At 27.1% G+C, this 18,914-nt stretch overlaps 2 protein-coding genes and 1 long non-coding RNA gene across 7 annotated transcripts in view; 2 read left to right on the plus strand and 1 right to left on the minus strand.

Moving 5' to 3' along the window:
- Window positions 1–13,826, plus strand: part of LOC105152590 (uncharacterized) — a 63,512-nt gene extending 49,686 nt beyond the window's left edge. For 2 of the 4 annotated variants that reach the window (XM_087415030.1, XM_087415031.1), the window contains 3 exons: window positions 9,410–9,814; window positions 10,558–10,965; window positions 11,751–13,826. In XM_087415030.1, the coding sequence (XP_087271156.1) occupies window positions 9,410–9,814; window positions 10,558–10,965; window positions 11,751–11,829 (892 nt within the window). In that variant the 3' untranslated portion in view covers window positions 11,830–13,826. Of the gene's footprint in view, window positions 1–651; window positions 1,060–1,803; window positions 2,062–9,409; window positions 9,815–10,557; window positions 10,966–11,750 lie in introns of those variants that run through there. The other 2 variants (XR_015547914.1, XM_087415032.1) reach the window with 2 other exon arrangements.
- Window positions 1–16,298, minus strand: part of LOC147906999 (uncharacterized) — a 79,346-nt gene extending 63,048 nt beyond the window's left edge. For both annotated transcript variants that reach the window (XR_015547917.1, XR_015547915.1), the window contains exons 1-3: window positions 16,179–16,298; window positions 15,192–15,389; window positions 6,167–6,335 (exon numbers count right to left, since the gene is read on the minus strand). This is a non-coding gene — a long non-coding RNA (uncharacterized LOC147906999). The remainder of the gene's footprint in view (window positions 1–6,166; window positions 6,336–15,191; window positions 15,390–16,178) is intronic.
- Window positions 16,299–17,184: 886 nt separating this feature from the next.
- Window positions 17,185–18,839, plus strand: LOC147907006 (uncharacterized). Its single transcript, XM_087415033.1, has 2 exons — window positions 17,185–17,519; window positions 18,271–18,839. The coding sequence occupies exons 1-2, from the start codon at window positions 17,185–17,187 to the stop codon at window positions 18,677–18,679; spliced, it is 744 nt and encodes a 247-aa protein (XP_087271159.1). The 3' UTR covers window positions 18,680–18,839.
- Window positions 18,840–18,914: the final 75 nt, after the last annotated feature.

Raw genomic sequence — 18,914 nt, forward strand, 5'->3', positions numbered from 1 at the left:
TTTTTTAATGCTCATGTGAAATAAATAACATTCTTTCATTAAAAACGCTACGAATTAATTCCAACACCTAATATGATTTGCACTTTTAAGCATTATGAACGTACAATAAAAAAAAATTCAAATTTTATTGAAATAACAAACACAAAATTATAAATTTTAATGAAATATTTAATATATGTGTAGTAGTACTGCGCGCAATCAAAAGAATATGGAAAACAGAACAAGAATTTTAATCTATTAGGAACTATGTATTACAACGCATGATTTCTAAACGTTGGAATTTCTATATTCTTAATTCCTATTTCTTTGATAGCGCAATTCCTTATAAAACTAATCGGTATTCATTTATGTTAAACAGCCTTATTAATTAACAAACTGAATTCCATGTTTCAAATTTACTATTACTGTGTTTAGTATTAAAAATTAGTGAAAAATAAAGTGAAAAATTCCAATTTTTATCGGAAAATTGTCAGATTTCCAGAATATTTAAATCTGCTTGATCGCTACATTTTTGATCACTACCAATTGTTCAAACAATAGATTTTTAAAAAATTATAATTTAGTCCGCATAACGGAGGATGAGCATAATCGAAAATAATAGCTTTAACGTACTTTTTATTGCTTCTTTAATAACTTCTTATGTAAATATAGGATAGTCAATCCAAATTCCGATCGTGTACAGAGCAATAGCGAGAGTAATTCAGACAATGAAATGATTGCAAATGAGGATATAACTAAAAAAACAGACAATTTTAGCCCTGTTCATCTTTGGATACGTAAACATTATACAAAATTACCAATGAATAATTCGACAAGATGCAACTATTGTAATGCAATATTCACTATGCAAAATAAGGCTTTAGCTAATTTACATGGACACTTGATAAAGACACATCTAGACAAATTATCAGAGGAAGAGAAGAAAGAAGACAAACTTCATTGGACTTGGAATTATTTTATCGCAGAAAGTGATACAAAGGCAACATGTACAAAATGTGACATAACAATTACGAACTATTCAGTAACTGATCTCAAGATGCATTTGAAACGTATTCACAAGTAGGTATATTCCAAATGAATTAAAAATTAATTACCGTAATAAAGAATATAAAATTAATACAAGTAAAATGATCAAAGTCAGCTAAAGATAATGTAACGCAAATAAATATAGCCAAATAAAGCTAGAAAAATTTATTAAACATATTTTTGATGCATGTCGTCAAATATGATTTGCACTTTTAACCATTATAAAATTTATTGAAGTAACATACACACAAATTAGAAATTTTAATCAAATATTCAATATATATGTAGTGATACTGCGCGCAATCTAAAGAATAGTGAACGAGGAATAAGAATTTTAATCTATCAGACACTATGTAATCCAACACGATATGATTTCCGAAAGGTTAAAATTTCTATTTTCTATTTCTTAGTTCCAATTTCTTTGATTGCGCAATTCCTTATAAAGCCTTGATATAACTCTATAATTCCTAATCGGTATTCATTTATGTTACACGACCACATTGAATGCAAACTGAATTCCATGTTTGAAATTTATGCATATATATATTATTTCTGTTTAGTATAAAAAAAAAGTAATATTATATAAAATATTCTTATTTTTATCAGACAATTATCAAATTTACAACATATTTGAGTCTGCTTCGTCGTTAAATTTTTGATCCTTCCTAAATGTTCAAATAATATGTTCTAAAAAATTTATAATTCATTCCGTACAGCGAAAAATGTTATCTACTGTACTTTTAATTGCTTTTTTAATAACTTGTTATGCAAATGTAGGATATTAGGTCCAAATTCAAATCCTGTAGATGACGAGAGCAATCCAGATAATGATATGAGTACAAATGAGGATATATAACTCTAAAGACAATTTTATCCCAGATCTCGTCTTTGGATACGTAGACGTTACACAAAATTGACAAGTAGAAATGAGGCAAGATGCAAGATTATTGTAATGCAAAATTTAATATACATAATAAATCCTTAGCTATTTTACATAAACACTTCGTGAAGGCACATCCAGACATATTATCAGAAGAAGAGAAATAAGATGATAAATTTTATTGGACTTGGGATTATTTTATCGCAAAAAGCGATACAGAGACAACATATATACTATGTAATGCAACAATTTTTCTAAACTTGCAAGTCGTTTAATACTACACTTAAAACAATGTCTTATGTAAGTATAGAATGATAAAAAATGTAAGAAAGATAAAAAATGTGTTAAAATACCCATGGTATTTACTCAACAAAAAAAGTGTTAGATAAATTTGTGTAATACGTGTCGATAAATATGATTTATAAATGCATCTATTCATATACATATGTATATGCACATATTTATATTATATACAAGGTTTAACTGAAATAACGCTCACTAAGCGTACAGTACAATTCCTTTTATATATATAAAAAGCTGAATCAATGTGTCCTCTAATATTTTGCAATTTTCGCAATAGTTGACGAGATATTAATTTCTAAAGATTACTAAAACGGATAAAATCCATGAATAAAACTGTTTTAAGATACCTTTTAGTATTCTTTGTGAAATATTTTGGAGACATTTCTTGAAGAATTCTCCAAAAAATATTTTAAAGTTGTCTTGTATACGTTAATTTTAAACATTTTGCTCATTAGATAACTAAAAAAAGTATTACAAAAATTGTAAAATGGTAGAAGACTTTTCCATTCAGTTTTTTATTAGTAATAATACTATATGAATAATGAAACACTCTGTATGTATATCTTTATTATAATTTTATTATATTATGCACATATTGGGGTATTCTTGTATATGGGCGTATGGGCGTTTGTTCGTATGTGCGTGCGTGCGAGCGTGCGTGCATGCGCATGTACACATGTAGGCATAAATTATACAATCATATACATAATTTATACAACTTCCTCTATAAACATCATTTTCCTTTCAACGTTGCAACGTTTTTAACATCAATATTTTTCTATTGACAATTACTAAAACGAATATAATTGAATAGCATATAAATAGAAGGGTTTAAATTTGTTCTTATTTAAAAGTCATAAGTAATATTTTCATGTGCCGTCGTATAATATTGTCGAGTATTTAATATATAATTATAATAATAAATGCCAAATATTTTATCACTTTATCAAATTTTTGTCACATTTTATCTCAACACAGATTCGCACAGAGCTTCAAATTCTATCGATTATGAAGAGTTTCCGATTCAGACTTGGCAGAATGTGTAGAATTATCTAATTTGGATGACGATTTATTACTTGATGAAATCTTTGATCTCTTTCAATAAGAATAATTTATTATTATGTATAAAATAAGTAGCGATTATATATAAAACATGTACATTTATTGACAACTGAATTGACGGTTTCGAAACTAAATTAACCTTACGCAAATGTAAACTTTTAGGTAACGGTAGATTAGTAGTTTTGCAAATCTCAAATTTTGTATGACGCATACAACATAATATAAGGTATAATTTTAAGCGTTTTTCTAATATTGTAACGGTTAATATTCAGCGATTTTTTAATCAAAATTTTGTTAACGTCACACGAGTGCATCAACTGTAATTTTTTAAATTTGTCTTTTGTTTTAATATGATTTTGTATTTCTGACATATAATATTTTAAATATAGATCTTTTCCCATATAATACATGAAGAAGTTATTTTATTTCATCTTCATTCTGTATTATATGGAAGTAAATTCATTTGTACTTGCATTCACTGATTTATTGTACTGTACCGATTATATATACATATACATATAATCAGATCACAATAAATCAAAATGAAATATGAAATAGACAAAATATAATACAGCTATTTTTAAATTAAACGCATTTCGAAAAAGCAAAATTTTACTGAATAAAAACAAAATGCAATTTAAAGCTAAAAATAGCCGTTTGATTCTTTAACATAAATGTAAGTATACTGTAAAAAAAGATGGAAATTACAAAAAGAAATAAATACATTAAATAATTACGTTTATATTGATTAGTATAAATGACTATATGAAGTACTTATTAACTTAGTTATTACAAATAAATGTATCTTAAGTAAGTTACAGAGATATAAATGGAAAAAAAGAAGTTAGATACGCTTACTGAAAAATGAATCTAACTGTATTTCATTAAAGATAATGAATTACCACTCAACCTTGATAGAAATATAATTTGTGTTTCTTAGGTCCAGTTGCATCAATGTTACTTTAACTTTAAACAAGGCTTAAAATTCTGTCTCTCTTTTGCTTTAAAGCGAGACAGGAAGCGTTTTAAGCCTCGCTTAAAGTTAAAGGAACATTGGTGCAATCGGGTCTTATACAAACTTCGATAATTGAACTGTTGACTCAGTGTAATGACAAATGAACCTGATTCTGAGCTGTCCTCGTCATAGTTCACATATGCGTATGTATGCGTCCTGTCCGTGAGTATCGTATAAATTTATATGTAAAAACACTATGTTAATCATAGCAGAAATTACACAAGTGCGAAATTTCATTGCAAACTTTTCATTCATCAGCTTTTTAATATAATTATATTCTAGAAAATAATGTAAATAACACTAATTTGCAGTGTAATAAAAAAAGATTAAAAAAGGCGCCAAATTTACGTGTATCTCCTATAAACCCATAAAATAATGTTATAAAAACAAAAAAAAACAAAAAAAACAATCGTTACATAAATCATAAAATTTAAGTGATAATAATGTTATTTTATAAATTATCCCTCAGTAGCTAAAAGAAAAAAAATGCAATTTGCAATGAAATACAACATATAATCTAAACAAATTAAAGACATTAAGCATCACAAAATGGGAAAATTTTATTAAAATAACAAAATTTTTTATGTAAAAAAATTTGCCGCGCGCGCTGCTAAACCTCAAAATATAATAAGTAAATGTTACATAAAAGAATTGAACGATATTTATTGCTTAACTGACATTAATCGACATTAAAATTACAATCACTATTACAATTAAGATTATATTATAATTTTAAATATAATTTAAATCGCATGTCTTACCGGCATCTCCTGGCGTCGTCGTCGTCGTCCTATATCGTCGTCGTTGTCGCCGTCGTCCAATATCATCATCATTGCCTACGTCTAACGACAACGATGTAGTTGTATCGTCATCCTCATTCATCGTCTCTCTCTCTCTCTCCCCCTCTCTCTCTCTCTCTCTCACTTTCTCTCTCGCTCGCTCGCTCTCGTCCTCTCCCTAATATACATAAATATACATAAATTATATCCGTATTCGCATTAAGAATCACTTTCATTGCTAATTTTACTTTAATTTATGGCTTTAGTAATTTGCATCTTGTCTACGCGTGATACAGATTACTAAAGCCACCTATTGGAAAAATAATGGATTTTTTTTTACTACACCTAATATTAAAATTAAAATTCTATGAAAGCATTGTAAACAACAGTTTAATGGACAAGAAGCTTTATAGTGTATATGTACTCGTGTTACACGTACGTCTAAAAAAATTTAAAAAGCTGTATGGTCTCTTTTTTTTGGGAAACGATCTCTAGATCTCGGTATCGGCTTCACCAATTTTATTATTCGGATTGGCAATCGAAAGATACCGATATATAACATTATATAATAAAAGTGTTTTCAGATTTTTGATTGCGATTTTAGTTTCTGAGCAATTTTAATTTAAAGTTGTTCATATCAAAACTATATCAGATAAAGCTAGTGATAGCGTTGCGAATTTGATAACGATATGAATATCTACGCAACAACGTTTACCTATCAAACCGTCAAGCGATCCGTTTTATATTTTAATTTAAAAATAACTTATTAAAGTAACTATACAGGGAAATTTCGATATATTATATTAGGTGTTGGAATTAATTCGTAGCGTTTTACAAGTGATGGGAAGTACTTTCATTAATGTATTTTTTAATGCTCATGTGAAATAAATAACATTCTTTCATTAAAAACGCTACGAATTAATTCCAACACCTAATATTAAAAACATATTATTATTATACATAAATAAAGTAAAAAAATAAATAATAATTGCTAATTTTTGTTTTTCTAATTTCTACTAAATAAAATATCTTTTTGCAAAAAGCAATCGTTATCTTAATTCGTTTATGGAACTTTAATTACGCGAGTTAGCAATCACTTACTCTAATAAGCGTGAAGTATTATTACGATGTATATCTTCTAACACTTGTCGAGACCACATTTCAAGAGGAATGCACGACGATACACGGAACAGTTTGCGCTACGCCTGTCAACTCGAGTTTCATTGAACGAATGAAAGCAGTAGTAGCATGAACTTCCATATGGACAGCGCTAAGCACAACGAAGACACCGTAACAATAAACGCTAAAGCATCTATAAAATGTCGATAAATTATCATCTCAAAATAAATATTCAATATTTAATAAAAATTAAATAGTGCTAAATATACTCTTTAAATTTTTTGGAGTAAAATTTTACAAAAAGATTAAAAAGTGAGCCAGTCTTGAAAAAAAATGGGAACGTTTTCAATCTTTAAGAAGAGTGAGATTTCATTCTTTTTAAGCAAGATTTTACTCTTTTGGAATAAAATCTAAAGAACAAAGTCTCCAATTTCAAAAAAAGAAGTAAGATTTTGTTCCTTTGGAATAAATCTCTCTCCAAAAGAAAACTTACTTCAAAAGAATGAAAATCTGCTACTTTTTGTTTAATCAAGAATGAAAAGTTTCAATTCATTTTTTGTCAAGATTGAGTTTTCATCACAAAAGATTTAGAGAGTATATTATGCATTTTGTGCTTCAATAAATGAACAGTTATTTTATATTTTACGTTTCGTTGTGCTTTGTGGATTAATTAGCGTTGTCTAGAATAATAACGAAATATAAAAATTCGATTGACAGATTTCAGAATGGAAATGTTGTCACTTAATATAATATTTAAAATGTAATATAAGAGCTAGATATTGTAATATGTAAGAGCTAAATAAATAGATTTATTAAATGTCGTTATCAAACAGATTCAAAAATACAAACATCAATATTTATATGTATTCCATCAGAGAATCATATCTCTGTCTGTAAACAGTTTAGCAACAGTCTCTGCAAACGATTCTTTACATAGTTTCTGTACCTTTTGCGATTAGTTACCAATAATCCTTACAAAACGTTATAATGGCAGAACAAGAAGTAGACGATATTCTAATCCCAGTTCGTCGTTGGATACGTGGCCATTATACAAAATTAACAAGTAATAATGAGGCAAAATGTAATCATTGTGCAGAAATCACTATTTATAATAATAGATCCTTAGCTAATTTACATGAACATTTGGTGAAGAGACATCCAGACATATTATCAGAAGAAGAGAAGAAAGAAGATAAATTCGATTGGTCTTGGGATTATTTTATCGTAAAAAGCGATAGAGAGGCAACATGCAAATTATGTGAGTCATCAATTAAGTACCAAAAAGTAACTCCACTCAAGAAGCATTTAAAATGTATTCACAGGTAGGTGTACTCGAAGTATTATAAATTAAAAAATTTATTTACGTGAAGAATGTAAAATTAATAATAGTAAAATGAACAATGTCACGTAAAGAAAATGTAACACAAACAAATGTACTCAAATAATGCTAGAAAAATTTATTAAACAGATTTTTGATACATGTCAAATATGATTTGCACTTTTAAGCATTATAAATGTACAATAAAAAAAATTCAAAATTTATTGAAGTAACATACACACAAATTAGAAATTTTAATCAAATATTTAATATTTGTGTAATGATATAGCGCACAAGCAAAAGAATATGGAATACAGAACAAGAATTTTAATCTATTAGGAACTGTGTATTTCACAACACATGATTTCTGAAGGTTGAAATTTCTATTTTCTTAATTCCTATTTCTTTGATAGCGCAATTCCTTATAAAACTAATCAGTATTCATTTATGTTACACAGCCTTATTAAATAACAAACTGAATTCCATGTTTCAAATTTACTATTACTGCGTTTAGTATAAAAAATTAATGAAAAATAATTTGAAAAATTCCAATTTTTGCCGTATAATTAACAGATTTACAGAATATTTAAATCTGCTTGATCGTTACATTTTTGATCGCTATTAAAAGTTAAAATAGTAGATTTAAAAAAAAGTATAATTTAGTCCATATAACGGAGGATAAATATAATTAAAAATAATAGCTTTAACGTACTTTTTATTGCTTTTTAATAACTTCTTATGTAAATATAGGATATTCAAACCAAATTCAGATCTGGTAGAGGGCAATAACGAGAGCAATTCAGACAATGACATGATTGCAAATGAGGATATAATTAAAAAGACAGATTTTATTCCAGCTCGTCTTTATATACGTAAACATTACACAAAATTACCAAAGCGTAATGATGCAAGATGCAACTATTGTAATGTAAAATTCGCCATACTTAACAAAAGATTAGCTATTTTACATGACCATTTGGTGAAGAGACATCCAGACATATTATCAGAAGAAGAGAAAAAAGACGATAAATTCCATTGGTCTTGGGATTATTTTATCGCAATAAGCGATACAGAGGCAACATGCAAATTATGTGACTCATCAATTAAGTACCACAAACAAGTAACTGCACTCAAGAACCATTTAAAACTTATTCACAAGTAGGTGTATTCGAAGTATTATAAATTAAAAAATTTATTTACGTACTGAAGAATGTAAAATTAATAATAGTAAAATGATCAATGTCAGCTAAAGAAAATGTAACGCAAACAAATATACTCAAATAAAGCTAGAAAAATTTATTAAACAGATTTTTGATACATGTCAAATATGATTTGCACTTTTAAGCATTATAAACGTACAATAAAAAAATTCAAAATTTATTGAAGTAAAATACACACAAATTAGAAATTTTAATCAAATATTTAATATATGTGTAGTGATACTGCGCGCAATCAAAAGAATATGGAACACAGAACAAGAATTTTAATCTATTAGGAACTGTGTATTTCACAACACATGATTTCTGAAGGTTGAAATTTTTATTTTTTTAAATCCTATTTCTTTGATAGCGCAATTCCTTATAAAACCAATCAGTATTCATTTATTTTACACAGCCTTATTAAATAACAAACTGATTTCCATGTTTCAAATTTACTATTACTGTGTTTAGTATAAAAAATTAGTGAAAAATAATTTGAAAAATTCCAATTTTTGTCGGATAATTATCAGATTTACAGAATATTTAAATCTGCTTGATCGCTACATTTTTGATCGCTATTAAATGTTAAAATAGTAGATTTAAAAAAAATTATAATTTAGTCCGTATAACGGAGGATAAATATAATTGAAAATAATAACTTTAACGTACTTTTTATTGCTTTTTTAATAACTTCTTATGTAAATATAGGATATTCAATCCAAATTCAGATCGTGTAGAGGGCAATAACGAGAGCAATTCAGACAATGACATGATTGCAAATGAGGATATAATTAAAAAGAAAGATTTTATTCCAGTTCGTCTTTACGTACGTAAACATTACACAAAATTACCAACTAGTAATGTTGCAAGATGCAATTTTTGTAATGTAAAATTCACTATACGTAAGAATAGATTAGGTATTTTACATGACCATTTGGTGAAGAGACATCCAGACATATTATCAGAAGAAGAGAAAAAAGAAGATAAAATCGATTGGTCTTGGGATTATTTTATCGCAATAAGCGATACAGAGGCAACATGCAAATTATGTGGCTCATCAATTATGTACCAAAAAGTGACTCCACTCAAGAACCATTTAAAACTTATTCACAAGTAGGTGTATTCGAAGTATTATAAATTAAAAAATTTATTTACGTACTGAAGAATGTAAAATTAATAATAGTAAAATGATCAATGTCAGCTAAAGAAAATGTAACGCAAACAAATATACTCAAATAAAGCTAGAAAAATTTATTAAACAGATTTTTGATACATGTCAAATATGATTTGCACTTTTAAGCATTATGAACGTACAATAAAAAAAAATTCAAAATTTATTGAAATAACAAACACAAAATTATAAATTTTAATCAAATATTTAACATATGTGTAGTGGTACTGCGCGCAATCAAAAGAATATGGAAAACAGAACAAGAATTTTAATCTATTACAAACTATTACCACACATGATTTCTGAAGGTTGGAATTTCTATGTTCTTAGTTCCTATTTCTTTGATAGCGCAATTCCTTATAAAACCAATCAGTATTCATTTATTTTACACAGCCTTATTAAATAACTAACTGAATTCCATGTTTCAAATTTACTATTACTGTGTTTAGTATAAAAAATTAGTGAAAAATAATTTGAAAAATTCCAATTTTTGTCGGATAATTATCAGATTTATAGAATATTTAAATCTGCTTGATCGCTACATTTTTGATCACTACCAAATGTTCAAACAATAGATTTTTAAAAAATTATAATTTAGTCCGCATAACGGAGAATGAGCATAATTGAACATAATAGCTTTAACGTACTTTTATTGCTTCTTTAATAACTTCTTATGTAAATATAGGATAGTCAATCCAAATTCCGATCGTGTAGAGAGCAATAGCGAAAGCAATTCAGATAATGAAATGATTGCAAATGAGGATATAACTAAAAAGACAGACAATTTTATCCCTGTTCATCATTGGATACGTAAACATTACACAAAATTACCAAGGAATAATTCGACAAGATGCAACTATTGTAATGCAATATTCACTATGCAAAATAAGGCTTTAGCTAATTTACATGAACACTTGATGAAGACACATCTAGACAAATTATCAGAGGAAGAGAAGAAAGAAGACAAATTTCATTGGACTTGGAATTATTTTATCGCAGAAAGTGATACAAAGGCAACATGTACAAAATGTGACATAACAATTACGATCTATTCAGTAACTGATCTCAAGATGCATTTGAAACGTGTTCACAAGTAGGTATATTCCAAATGAATTAAAAATTAATTACCGTAATAAAGAATATAAAGTTAATACAAGTAAAATGATCAAAATCAGCTAAAGAAAATGTAACGCAAATAAATATACCCAAATAAAGCTAGAAAAATTTATTAAACATATTTTTGATGCATGTCGTCAAATATGATTTGCACTTTTAACCATTATAAACGTACAATAAAAAAAAATTCAAAATTTATTGAAGTAACATACACACAAATTAGAAATTTTAATCAAATATTCAATATATCTGTAGTGATACTGCGCGCAATCTAAAGAATAGTGAACGAGGAATAAGAATTTTAATCTATCAGACACTATGTAATCCAACACGACATGATTTCCGAAAGGTTAAAATTTCTATTTTTTATTTCTTAGTTCCAATTTCTTTGATTGCGCAATTCCTTATAAAACCTTGATATAACTCTATAATTCCTAATCGGTATTCATTTATGTTACACGACCACATTGAATGCAAACTGAATTCCATGTTTGAAATTTATGCATATATATATTATTTCTGTTTAGTATAAAAAAAAAGTAATATTATATAAAATATTCTTATTTTTATCAGACAATTATCAAATTTACAACATATTTGAGTCTGCTTCGTCGTTAAATTTTTGATCCTTCCTAAATGTTCAAATAATATGTTCTAAAAAATTTATAATTCATTCCGTACAGCGAAAAATGTACATAATTGAATATAATATATCTACTGTACTTTTAATTGCTTTTTTAATAACTTGTTATGCAAATGTAGGATATTAGGTCCAAATTCAAATCCTGTAGATAACGAGAGCAATCCAGATAATGATATGAGTACAAATGAGGATATATAACTCTAAAGACAATTTTATCCCAGATCTCGTCTTTGGATACGTAGACGTTACACAAAATTGACAAGTAGAAATGAGGCAAGATGCAAGATTATTGTAATGCAAAATTTAATATACATAATAAATTCTTAGCTATTTTACATAAACACTTCGTGAAGGCACATCCAGACATATTATCAGAAGAAGAGAAAAAAGAAGATAAATTTTATTGGACTTGGGATTATTTTATCGCAAAAAGCGATACAGAGCCAACATATATACTATGTAATGCAACAATTTGGTCTAAACTTACAAGTCGTTTAATACTACACTTAAAACAATGTCTTATGTAAGTATAGAATGATAAAAAATGTAAGAAAGATAAAAAGTGTGTTACGCAAATACCCATGGTATTTACTCAACAAAAAAATTGTTAGATAAATTTGTGTCGATAAATATGATTTATAAATGCATCTATTCATATACATATGTACATGCACATATTTATATTATATACAAGGTTTAACTGAAATAACGCTCACTAAGCGTACAGTACTATTCCTTTTATATATATAAAAAGCTGAATCAATGTCCTCTAATATTTTGCAATTTTCGCAATAGTTGACGAGATGTTAATTTCTAAAGATTACTAAAATGGATAAAATCGATGAATAAAACAATTTTAAGATACCTTTTAGTATTCTTTGTGAAATATTTTGGAGACGTTTCTTGAAGAATTCTTCAAAAAATATTTTAAAGTTGTCTTGTATACGTTCATTTTAAACATTTTGCTCATTAGATAACTAAAAAAAGTATTACAAAAATTGTAAAATGGTAGAAGACTTTTCCATTCAGTTTTGTATTAGTAATAATATCATATGATTAATAGGCGTTTTTTTTTTCAAAAACATTCTGTATGTATATCTTTATTAAAATTTTAGTTTTATTATACATATTATGCACACATTTGTGTATTCTTGAATGTGTGAGTATGGGCGTTCGTTCGTACGTGCGTACGTGCGTGCGTGCATGCGCATGTACACATGTAGGCATAAATTATACAATTACATACATAATTTATACAACTTCCTCTATAAACATCATTTTCCTTTCAACGTTACAACGTTTTTAACATCAATATTTTTCTATAGACAATTACTAAAACGAATATAATAGCATATAAATAGAAGGGTTTAAATTTGTTTTCTTATTTAAAAGTCATAAGTAATATTTTCATGTGCCGTCGTATAATATTGTCGAGTATTTAATATATTAGGTGTTGGAATTAATTCGTAGCGTTTTACAAGTGATGGGAAGTACTTTCATTAATGTATTTTTTAATGCTCATGTGAAATAAATAACATTCTTTCATTAAAAACGCTACGAATTAATTCCAACACCTAATATAATTATAATAATAAATGCCAAATATTTTATCACTTTATCAAATTTTTGTCACATTTTATCTCAACACAGATTCGCACAGAGCTTCAAATTCTATCGATTATGAAGAGTTTCCGATTCAGACTTGGCAGAATGTGTAAAATTATCTAATTTGGATGACGATTTATTACTTGATGAAATCTTTGATCTCCTTCAATAAGAATAATTTATTATTATGTATAAAATAATTAGCGATTATATATAAAACATGTACATTTATTGACAACTGAATTGACGGTTTCGAAACTAAATTAACCTTACGCAAATGTAAACTTTTAGGTAACGGTAGATTAGTAGTTTTGCAAATCTCAAATTTTGTATGACGCATACAACATAATATAAAGTATAATTTTAAGCGTTTTCCTAATACTGTAACGGTTAATATTCAGCGATTTTTTAATCAAAATTTTGTTAACGTCACACTAGTGCATCAACTGTAATTTTTTAAATTTGTCTTTTGTTTTAGTATGATTTTGTGTTTCTGAGATATATTTTAAATATAGATCTTTTCCCATATAATACATGAAGAAGTTATTTTATTTCATCTTCATTCTGTATTATATGGAAGTAAATTCATTTGTTCTTGCATTCACTGATTTATTGTACCGATTATATATATATATATATATATATATATATATATATATATATATATATATATATATATAATCAGATCACAATAATCAAATGGAACATATGAATAGACAATATATAATATAGCTATTTTTAATTAAATGCATTCTAAAAGCACATTACTGATAAAAACAAATTGCAATTTAAAGCTAAAATAGCCGTTTGATTCTTTAACATAAATGTAAGTATACTGTAAAAAAAGATGGAAATTACAAAAAGAATAAATACATTAAATAATTACGTTATATTGATTCATATAAAACACTATATGAAGTACTTATTAACTTAGGTATTACAATAATGTATCTTAAGTAAGTTACAGAGATATAAATGGTAAAAAAAGAAGTTGGATACGCTTACTGAAAAATGATCTAACTGTATTACATTACAGATAATGAATTACCTCTCAACCTTGATAGAAATATAATTTGTGTTTCTTAGGCCCAGTTGCATCAATGTTACTTTAACTTTAAACAAGGCTTAAAATTCTCTGTGTCTCTGTCTCTCTTTTGCTTTAAAGCGAGACAGGAAGCGTTTTAAGCCTCGCTTAAAGTTAAAGGAACATTGGTGCAATCGGGTCTTATACAAACTTCTATAATTGAACTGTTGACTCAGTGTAATGACAAATGAACCTGATTCTGAGCTGTCCTCGTCATAGTTCACATATGCGTATGTATGCGTCCTGTCCGTGAGTATCGTATAAATTTATATGTAAAAACACTATGTTAATCATAGCAGAAATTATCACAAATGCGAAATTTCATTGCAAACTTTTCATTCATCAGCTTTTTAATATAATTATATTCTAGAAAATAATGTAAATAACACTAATTTGCAGTGTAATAAAAAAAGATTAAAAAAGGCGCCAAATTTACGTGTATCTCCTATAAACCCATAAAAAAGTGTTATATAAACAAAAAAAAAACCAAAAAAAAAAACAATCGTTACATAAATCATATAATTTAAGTGATAATATTGTTAATATTTTATAAATTATCCCTCAGCTAAGGCTGAGGTAGTAACTAAAAGAAAAAAATGCTATTTGCAATGAAATACAACATATAATGTAAACAAATTAAAGACATTAAGCAACACAAAATTGGAAAATTTTATTAAAATAACAAAATTTTTTATGTAAAAAAATTTGCCGCGCGCTCTGCTAAACCTCAAAATATAATAAGTAAATGTTACATAAAAGAATTGAACGATATTTATTGCTTAACTGACATTAATCGACATTAAAATTACAATCACTATTACAATTAAGATTATATTATAATTTTAAATATAATTTAAATCGCATGTCTTACCGGCATCTCCTGGCGTCGTCGTCGTCGTCCTATATCGTCGTCGTTGTCGCCGTCGTCCAATATCATCATCATTGCCTACGTCTAACGACAACGATGTAGTTGTATCGTCATCCTCATTCATCGTCTCTCTCTCTCTCTCCCTATCTCCCTCTCTCTCTCTCTCACTTTCTCTCTCGCTCGCTCGCTCTCGTCCTCTCCCTAATATACATAAATATACATAAATTATATCCGTATTCGCATTAAGAATCACTTTCATTGCTAATTTTACTTTAATTTATGGCTTTAGTAATTTGCATCTTGTCTACGCGTGATACAGATTACTAAAGCCACCTATTGGAAAAATAATGGATTTCTTTTTACTACACCTAATATTAAAATTAAAATTCTATGAAAGCATTGTAAACAACAGTTTAATGGACAAGAAGCTTTATAGTGTATATGTACTCGTGTTACACGTACGTCTAAAAAAATTTGAAAAGCTGTATGGTCTCTTTTTTTTGGGAAACGATCTCTAGATCTCGGTATCGGCTTCACCAATTTTATTATTCGGATTGGCAATCGAAAGATACCGATATATAACATTATATAATAAAAGTGTTTTCAGATTTTTGATTGCGATTTTAGTTTCTGAGTAATTTTAATTTAAAGTTGTTCATATCAAAACTATATCAGATAAAGCTAGTGATAGCGTTGCGAATTTGATAACGATATGAATATCTACGCAACAACGTTTACCTATCAAACCGTCAAGCGATCCGTTTTATATTTTAATTTAAAAATAACTTATTAAAGTAACTATACAGGGAAATTTCGATATATTATATTAAAAACATATTATTATTATACATAAATAAAGTAAAAAAATAAATAATAATTGCTAATTTTTGTTTTTCTAATTTCTACTAAATAAAATATCTTTTTGCAAAAAGCAATCGTTATCTTAATTCGTTTATGGAACTTTAATTACGCGAGTTAGCAATCACTTACTCTAATAAGCGTGAAGTATTATTACGATGTATATCTTCTAACACTTGTCGAGACCACATTTCAAGAGGAATGCACGACGATACACGGAACAGTTTGCGCTACGCCTGTCAACTCGAGTTTCATTGAACGAATGAAAGCAGTAGTAGCATGAACTTCCATATGGACAGCGCTAAGCACAACGAAGACACCGTAATAATAAACGCTAAAGCATCTATAAAATGTCGGTAAATTATCTCAAAATAAATATTCAATATTTAATAAAAATTAAATTGCTAAATATACTCTTTAAATTTTTTGGAGTAAAATTTTACAAAAAGATTAAAAAGTTAGCCAGTCTTGAAAAAAAATGAGAACATTTTCACTCTTTAAGAGAAATGAGAATTCATTCTTTCTCAGTAAGATTTTACTCTTTTGGAATTAAATTTAAAGAATAAAGTCTCCAATTTAAAAAAAAAAAGTAAGAATTTGTTCCTTTGGAATAAAAGTCATTCCAAAAGAAAACTTACTTCAAAAGAATGAAAATCTGCTAATTTTTGTTTAATCAAGAATAAAAAGTTTTTTCAATTCATTTTTTGTCAAAATTGAGTTTTCATCACAAAAGATTTAGAGAGTATATTATGCTTTTTGTGAATCAATAAATGAATTGCTAAGTTATATTTTACGTTTCTTTGTGCTTTGTGGATTAATTAGCGTTGTATAGAATAATAACGAAATATAAAAATTCGATTGACAGAGCATTTCAGGATGGCAATGTTGTCACTTAATATAATATTTAAAATGTAATATAAGAGCTAGATATTGTAATATATAAGAGCTATATAAATAGATCTATTAAATGTCGTTATCAAACAGATTCAAAAATACAAACATCAATATTTATATGTATTCCATCAGAGAATCATATCTCAGTCTGTAAACAGTTTAGCAACAGTTTATGCAAACGATTCTTTACATCGTTGCTGTACCTTTTGTGATTAGTTACCAATAATCCTTACCAAACGTTATAATGGCAGAACAAGAAGTAGACGATATTCCAATCCCAGTTCGTCGTTGGATACGTGGCCATTATACAAAATTAACAAGTAGTAATAAGGCAAAATGTAATCATTGTGCAGAAATCACTATATATAATAATAGATCCTTAGCTAATTTACATGAACATTTGGTGAAGAGACATCCAGACATATTATCAGAAGAAGAGAAGAAAGAAGATAAAATCTATTGGTGTTGGGATTATTTTATCGCAATAAGCGATACAGAGGCAACATGCAAATTATGTGGCTCATCAATTAAGTACCAAAAAGTAACTCCACTCAAGAACCATTTAAAACTTATTCACAAGTAGGTGTATTCGAAGTATTATAAATTAAAAAATTTATTTACGTACTGAAGAATGTAAAATTAATAATAGTAAAATGATCAATGTCAGCTAAAGAAAATGTAACGCAAACAAATATACTCAAATAAAGCTAGAAAAATTTATTAAACAGATTTTTGATACATGTCAAATATGATTTGCACTTTTAAGCATTATAAAGGTACAATAAAAAAAAATTCAAAATTTATTGAAGTAACATATACACAAATTAGAAATTTTAATCAAATATTTAATATATGTGTAGTGATACTGCGCGCAATCAAAAGAATATGGAACACAGAACAAGAATTTTAATCTATTAGGAACTGTGTATTTCACAACACATGATTTCTGAAGGTTGAAATTTTTATTTTTTTAAATCCTATTTCTTTGATAGCGCAATTCCTTATAAAACCAATCAGTATTCATTTATTTTACACAGCCTTATTAAATAACAAACTGAATTCCATGTTTCAAATTTACTATTACTGTGTTTAGTATAAAAAATTAGTGAAAAATAAATCGAAAAATTCCAATTTTTACTGGATAATTATCAGATTTACAGAATAATTAAATCTGCTTGATAGCTACATTTTTGAACACTACTAAATGTTCAAATAATAGATTTAAAAAAAATTATAATTTAGTCCGCATAACGGAGGACAAGCATAATTGAAAATAATAGCTTTAATGTACTTTTTATTGCTTTTTTAATAACTTCTTATGTAAATATAGGATATTCAATCCAAATTCAGATCGTGTAGAGGACAATAACGAGAGCAATATAGACAATGACATCATTGCAAATGAGGATATAACTAAAAAGACAGATTTTATTCCAGCTCGTCTTTATATACGTAAACATTACACAAAATTACCAAAGCGTAATGATGCAAGATGCAACTATTGTAATGTACAATTCGCTATAATAAAGAATAGATTAGCTATTTTACATAAACATTTGGTGAAGAGACATCCAGACATATTATCAGAAGAAGAGAAAAAAGAAGATAAATTCCATTGGTCTTGGGATTATTTTATCGCAATAAGCAAAACAGAGGCAACATGCAAATTATGTAACTTAACAATTGAGTATCGTTCAGCCTATCAACTCAAGAGTCATTTAAAACGTATTCACAAGTAGGTGTACTCGAAGTATTATAAATTAAAAAATTTATTTACGTACTGAAGAATGTAAAATTAATAATAGTAAAATGATCAATGTCAGCTAAAGAAAATGTAACGCAAACAAATGTACTCAAATAAAGCTAGAAAAATTTATTAAACAGATTTTTGATACATGTCAAATATGATTTGCACTTTTAAGCATTATGAACGTACAATAAAAAAAAATTCAAAATTTATTGAAATAACAAACA

The sequence above is a fragment of the Acromyrmex echinatior genome, chromosome 17, assembly GCF_024713525.1.
Source record: "Acromyrmex echinatior isolate Ae372 chromosome 17, ASM2471352v2, whole genome shotgun sequence".
NCBI lineage: Eukaryota > Metazoa > Arthropoda > Insecta > Hymenoptera > Formicidae > Acromyrmex > Acromyrmex echinatior.